Source organism: Zingiber officinale, chromosome 4A (assembly GCF_018446385.1).
Source record: "Zingiber officinale cultivar Zhangliang chromosome 4A, Zo_v1.1, whole genome shotgun sequence".
Taxonomy (NCBI): domain Eukaryota; kingdom Viridiplantae; phylum Streptophyta; class Magnoliopsida; order Zingiberales; family Zingiberaceae; genus Zingiber; species Zingiber officinale.
Window position 1 is genome coordinate 105,366,214 of NC_055992.1, and position 7,381 is coordinate 105,373,594.

The 7,381-nt window shown below is 36.2% G+C and overlaps 1 protein-coding gene across 11 annotated transcripts; it reads right to left on the bottom strand.

Moving 5' to 3' along the window:
• Nucleotides 1–3,937: 3,937 nt before the first annotated feature.
• LOC121970453 (helicase-like transcription factor CHR28) lies at nucleotides 3,938–7,021 on the bottom strand. 11 transcript variants are annotated; one of them, XR_006108927.1, is made up of 8 exons: nucleotides 6,158–7,021; nucleotides 5,111–5,165; nucleotides 4,923–4,975; nucleotides 4,780–4,831; nucleotides 4,644–4,692; nucleotides 4,472–4,531; nucleotides 4,335–4,383; nucleotides 3,938–4,222 (listed from the first exon to the last, which is right to left on the bottom strand). XR_006108927.1 is itself a non-coding variant. In XM_042521192.1 (3 exons), exons 1-3 carry the CDS (start codon nucleotides 6,299–6,301, stop codon nucleotides 4,949–4,951), a joined length of 237 nt encoding a protein of 78 aa, XP_042377126.1. In that variant the 5' UTR covers nucleotides 6,302–7,021; the 3' UTR covers nucleotides 4,922–4,948. The 11 variants fall into 11 exon arrangements, 1 of the variants encoding a protein (XP_042377126.1); XR_006108926.1 differs by having other exon boundaries at nucleotides 3,938–4,383; XR_006108925.1 differs by having other exon boundaries at nucleotides 4,472–4,692.
• Between the last annotated feature and the right edge of the window lie 360 nt (nucleotides 7,022–7,381).

Sequence of the window (7,381 nt, forward strand, 5' to 3'; positions counted from 1 at the left end):
AGCAGCCCTCCTTTTATAACCTGCGAAGAAAACGAAGAAACACAGAAGAAATCTAGCCATTACGTCGCAACGGCTAGTGCCTGGATTAGTCTATGGACCGATCAGGCTCCATGTGGATCGGTCCACAGACCGATCCATTCCCTAGCCTTCGCTTCTGTTCCGTCTCTGATCGGTCCACAGACCGATCAGGGAACCTCCTGATCGGTCCACAGACCGATCAGGGAACCTCCTGATCGGTCCGTAGACCGATCAGGCTTCTTCTCCCGAACTTCTTTGCGCCTCCGATCGTTGTCTAACTGCTCTGCACCGATCGATAACCCATGATGGCTATCGGATGATTACCGATCGTGCGGTGACCGATCAGCTATCCAGTATCACCGGATCGGTCCCCGCATCGATCCAAACTCCTCGAGGCTTCTACACCAACATCCGGCCAACCTTGACTTGGTTCATCATTCTAGCATCCGGTCACCCTTGACTGCTAGAATTCTCCACCAAGTGTTCGGTCAATCCTTTGACTCACTTGGCTTTCCTCTTCGTGCAAGTATCCGATCACTCCTTGATCTACTTGGACTTCCCAACACCGGATGTCCGATCACCCTTGATCCATCTGGATTTTCCTTGCCCGGCTCACTCACCGGGACTTTCACCTAGCTTCACTTACTAGGGTTTTACCGGCTTCACTCACCATTGTCCGGCTTCACTCACGGGACTTCCAACCGCCTGGCTTCACTCACCAGGACTTTCCAAATCCGGCTTCACTCACCGGACTTCCACTTTCACCTAGCTTCACTCGCTAGGATTTTCACCGGCTTCACTCACTGGACTTTCCACATCCGGTCCAGAGAACGAGCTACCGAGCCTTCTCTGACCACAGTCCGGAGAACGAGCTACCGAGCCCTCTCCGTCTTCCCATGTGCCAAGCTTCCATACTTGGACTTCTCCGTGCCAAGTCTCCATACTTGGACTTTCTCCCGTGCCAAGCTCCCTGCTTGGACTTTTCCGAGTCAGGTCAACTCACCTCGGGTCAACCAGGTCAACCTTGACCACGAGTTGCACCCACAATCTCCCAAGCTTGTATCCTTGTCAAACATCAAGATACAACTTTTCTGTTCACGTCAAACATCGTCATAACTCGTCAAACATCAAAACATAACTCGAGTCAAGTCATCTCGAGTCTGGTCAACCAGGTCAACCTTGACCTAAGGTTGCACCAACATACTCTTCCACAGCTCCTCATCCATTAGATGAATTGAACCCGTCAACTCCTTTCCTGCATCATCCTTCTTGCTAGCTAAATCTTGTGTTCGACTGCTTATGTTTCGAAGTTCCTATATACTTAGAGACAAGACATCAAACATAAATGACCTAACTTAACTCGGTTGATCAACATTAAAACTAACTTGGAATACTTATGATCTCCTCCTTTTTGATGTCTATCAATCCAAGTTAAAGTTAGGGGAAAACAAACAAGAAATTGTATATTAAAAGCAATTATAAAAGCATAACATAAATATTTTATAATTGAGTCCTCTCCCTTAATTTAACATTACTCTCTCCCTTTTGTCACATCAAAAATATGAAAAATATAAAAATAGTAGAGAAATAATTTGAAAAAAAATCCAAGGGATGTATGGGGTGATCCAAGGTTGTGTATTTTTACTACAATTAATTTGCAAATAAAATAATATTTTAGAATTAAACCTCAAAATTGCCACAAATAATTTAAAAATTATTTTTATTCATGGAAAAAATACTAAATTTTTTTGTTAATGGTAAACATAATCAAACTAAATATAGAAAAAAAATTCACAAAAAAACTATTTTTTTAGCTAAAATAAATATTTTTTACAGAAATAGTTATTTTTAAAATTAAATTCTTAAATATAGTTTTGTATGTTAAAACAACTTGCTAATTTTTCTGAACATTTAAAATATAATTGTTACAATAAAAAAAAGTTTTTTAAAAATTATCTTTTTTTAATTTTAAAAATTCAATTTTTGATTAAAAAAATTATGTAATGGTCGAAAAGTTTTGAAATTTTTTCTGCTAACCGATAATATATTTCTTTATCACAAAAAATTTAAATTGAAATAAAATCAATTATAAAGTTTAAAAAAATACTTATGCCAATAATATTAATAATTTAAACAAATTAATTTCTAGCATGCAAATAATGACAAGTTAAACTCAATATAGATTTTTACTTACTGAATTTATCAAGAATTTTCTTGGAATATTATTTCTTAAAATCTTTGCAATTGGCACCTATGAATTTTCAAATATCAATTTAGTCCTTTATAATAACTAAAAATTTAGAACTAGTAAAAAAATTTGAATTTGAGTATACAGTGTCACGCCCCGATAGTATACTTGTCCTCTAAATTGGACAGTACCCCCTAGTAACAATATAGAAAATAATCGATATCAAATCATTTAAAGCTAACACAACTTGCTAATAATGATAATGCGTATATATATGCATGTACATGTGAGCACACTCAAAAATCCAGAACAGAAAGAAACTATAACCATAAGCAATGGAAATAATAAAACGAAACAACTCAACATAAATCCAACTCAAGCAGGACTGACTACCAAGACCTTTAAGTGACAAACATTCTCTATCTACTAACCTGGAGAATCAAAAAAAAATAATGGGTAGTGAGTATAAAATACTCAGTGGGTATAATAAAATAATGAATGAATAATATACTGTACATGCAATCTCAGATGAAGTACTTAATATAACAGTAAGAGAGTCAATATGAGCAACCACTAATGAAGTATAACTAACTACATACTCATCTACTAACATGTTCCACCAAGTAAGACTGATAACTCAGGAGTACATGCAAGTAATAGAAATCAGTCATCATACATGGGAGCAACTGCACTACCTCAAGCAATGCGAATGAGTAAGACATCCAGCTAGAAATTGTGGGAGAAACGCTCTACCACGAATGGTCTCGTGGGCAGTTCCAAATGTCAATGTCCCTGTCTGCGGGAGAAACGCTCTATCATGAATGATCTCGTGGGAAGACAAGTAGTAGTTATCTAGCTATGGACTGTAGGAGAAATGCTCTACTACGGATAGATCATGTGGGAAGTCCAAATATATAAGTGGTCACTGTCCGCGGGAGAAATACTCTACCACAGATGGTCCTGTGGGCAGACAGATGCATTATGATCGCTGACAACTCTCTTAACCATGAATAGGAGACAATGATTGATAGGATAAAGTAATGGTCGTTGACGACTCTCTCAACCATAAATGAGAGACAATGGTCAACATGATAAAATAATGGTCACTGACAACTCTCTCAACCACAAATCGGAGACAATGGTCGATAGGATAAACTAATGGTCACCGACGACTCTCTCCACTGATTTCATGGTATCATCACACATATAATAAACAACGGGGTTAAGATTAAGTAATTCTATAGATGTCAATCCGAAGGGAATAGCCTAGTGGGATACGCTATCCTTTCGTTAGGGAGTGATTTCCATCAAGTATAGGTCAGTATAATCTCACTAACATATATGCCCTCGCACCAGTATACAACTATACACTACAATAAAAATGCTGATAGACAACACTTTAAAAGTGTTGTCTATGTGACTGAAAAAGCGTTGTTAAAAGCACTGTTGTTAAAAGTCTGCTAAAAGACAACACTTTAAAAGTGTTGTCGTTTATAGCAAAGACAACGCTTTAAAAGTGTTGTCGTTTATAGCAAAGACAACTCTTTTACAACGCTTTAAAAGTGTTGTCATTTTTTATAAAGACAACACATAAAAAGTGTTGTCTTTTTTAGCAAAGACAACGCTTTCACAATGTATAAAAAAGTGTTGTCTTTTTTAGCAAAGGACAAGAGGTTTTAAACTATTATCTTTTAATACCAAAGACAAATAAAAAATAAATGAAAATGAATCTACTTCAATCAACAACATATTATTAAATAAACAACCAAGATAAATATACAAAATATCATTCTTATACTTCTATAATAAACATAATTACTCGCATACAAAGAAATTTTAATTAGGAGACACTCAAAACTACTCCTATCGATTACAACTTATTGCATGAACTTAAAAGATCTTGATAGATGCTACTTATCCTCTTGACTTGAATGTTCTTTACTCATTGACTTTAACCATCTTCTCGCTTAAAGTCTTCTTGATAGTTCTTCGTCGAAGTACTTCTCAGTCACACCCCTGAGGTTCAGATGCAGTACCACATAACATATAGTTGCTGCTCCTGTAATCTTTACTAACATCCAAAATTTAATATTTGTTTTAAAATAAACAAGGGAAACATGTAAAAAACCTAAAAGTAGGGTAGTCTTTTGATGTCATCTTCGATCAGGTAAAGCAGCCTGAAATTTTGCATGAAACAAAACATTATTTTCATTTGTAGATGTTAGCAACATATGTGGGCAAATGCAAGAAAAAATTGACTTTAACCATCTTCTCGCTTAAAGTCTTCTTGATAGTTCTTTGTTGAAGTACTTCTCAGTCACACCCCTGAGGTTCAGATGCAGTACCACATAACATATAGTTGCTGCTCCTGTAATCTTTACTAACATCCAAAATTTAATATTTGTTTTAAAATAAACAAGGGAAACATGTAAAAAACCTAAAAGTAGGGTAGTCTTTTGATGTCATCTTCGATCAGGTAAAGCAGCCTGAAATTTTGCATGAAACAAAACATTATTTTCATTTGTAGATGTTAGCAACATATGTGGGCAAATGCAAGAAAAAAAATAACATACTTTTGATTACTTTCTTCTTCAGTGAGCACACTCATGCTTTCTTGCATTTTTCCTATAAAAACTAGAACATTTCAGCACACTATGCATATTGTAGCATGTTAGGCATCAGTAGATAGAAGCTACATTTAGTATTGGAACCAAACCTGATGCACTCATCCAACTGGCATTCTTACGAGGCTAGGTTTTCAACTTCTGTCTGAAGAGATGAAAATATTAGGCAAACTTTGACGATCTTGTATATCAGTAAAAAAGTTAACAGCAACTTACTCGAAACATGAAGATTTAAAATGAGTTTATTTGATTCTGCTAAGAAAGCAATGATGAGTCATACCTGCAGTATTGGCATATAATTTTTAACCTCTCCTGTCATTGCATCATCTAAGCCCCTGTAATGCATCTAATGAAAATTTCTTCATATTGAAATAATAAATATTTTGAGCACAGAAAATAATAAGATTCATAGAAGAAAATATAATTTACGTCCAATGAATCTTGTTTTTGAGATTCTTTTCTATCAATCCTATCCCTTCAAGCACATTAGTGATGCCATAAATCTGCCTCTTTTATACCAACATGTAAAATTCTAATTATGTATAAAATAAGAAGAATTATTCAAATTAGACAACATTTACTTCACCTCAAGTGTTTCTACAACTTTATTCAAGTCAAGAGTGCCATCTTGTGCATGTTTAAGTAGATTGGTAAATTGTTTGGTCAAGAGTCCTAATGGTGAAGTTGGATGATGATGAAAAAGAATTCTCAGTGATATAGAAAACTTGATTTTTTTTTTTTTATGAAAGTGAGATAAATCAATCACCTAAAGAGCTATCATAACGGCAAGTACCAACAAGAGAGAGCATTGCATGAAGGTGAACCTGTTGGAAACAAAATCTAATTAATGAGTTGAGACTTCCAATTGAAAAAAAATATTATTACAGTTCACTGTTCAGAAAACCATCAACCTTTTAGCTAGTTACAGTTCTCTGTGTAGATGTGTATAATAATATACTTTTCAACTGGAAGATTAACATTGTTTTAGTATTGGAAGGATGACAATACACACCTACATTTGGCAAAGAGTCTTTGACAATACACACCTACAAGTTCTCAATGCATGAATTTAACTGCCACAGTTCGATGATGATAGTTCTAATGTTAATATAGAAAATAGCACATTGGTGAAAGATAAGTAACTGCTAGCATCAAAAATATCCAACATTTTAGCAAAGCAGCAAATGATAATTGGAGTAGGGAATTTGCGATCTCAGGCTTACTAACTCACAAGGTCCACAGATTAGCTAGGTAATTACGAGTCTAAATAACCTATGATGCTTTTACTTCAAGGATTCCAGAAACAAGCAATGTGCAGACAACATACCTGAAGAGCCAATATATGATCTTCAATTGTATCTTTTATAGTTATTCGTGACACCTTCACTGGATGGGTTTGTCCAATTCGATGCACTCGGTCAATGGCTTGCTCTTCAATAGTTGGATTCCACCAAAGATCAAGAAGAATCATATGACATGCAACAACCAAATTATGACTTTAGTTCTATTAAAAGTAAGGCAGAAAAAAAGTTTTGTGTATCAAAGATACTACGCAGCACATCCAAAATTGGGAATACAACGGATCCTAAAGATAGCATGAAAGCCGCCATAGAAATTTGTCCATCGCGATCAGCAGGCGGCAACACTCGCGAGTGGTAGACAACAGCGCACGCGAGGCTACAAGCGGTAGGTAGCAACACTCGCGAACCCACGAACGACAGAGCTCACATGGATGCGAGCTTTCGAGGCTGTGATGGCGTCGCTGGCGAGAAAATTTCAGGCAATTGGAAAATGAGATTAGGGTTCTCTCGGTGGTGGCACCAATGAGAATGATGGAACCATTTTCGATGGCGAGGAGGAAGGAGTCTTGCTGGGACTTGGAGAATGGGTGGATCTCATCGACAAAGAGGACAATGTGACGACCATGGGATCAGGTATGGTCGGCGCCGTCGATAGCCTCACGGAGCTCTCATACGCCAGAGGAAACAACGGAGAGGGTGATGAAGAAGGCGTATAGAGAGGCGGGTAGAGCAGAGGAGAGGGCACGAGCGATAGTGATCTTCCCAGATTCGTGCGAACCCTAGAGGAGATCCCGTCACAAAGTTGGAAGGAGAGGGTGTGAGATAGTTTCGTGTGAGAGGGGCTCGGGAGATAGGTGGATGCCGAGTGAAATCTAAGTTTTTTCTACTCTTTATTTGCTCCAACGGTTCATATCATCCCATATTTAGACGAGAACTTAATAATAGATAATAATTTTTAAAAATTATTGTTGTTGACATTAAAAAAATACTAATAGATAACACTTTTTAAAAATCATTATCTTTGATCTATAAAAATCAATAATAGACAACGGTTTTTAGAAAAGCGTTATCTATTAATAAGAAAATAATGAAATAGATAACGTTTTTCACTAAAAGTGTTGTTAAAAAAAAATAGACAACGTTTTTTTTTTAAAAAAAAAGCGTTGTCGTTTAAGTGTTGTAGAATCCCAATTTTCTTGTAGTGATATTACATATAATATAAATGCATGAACATAAGCTTATGACTAAAC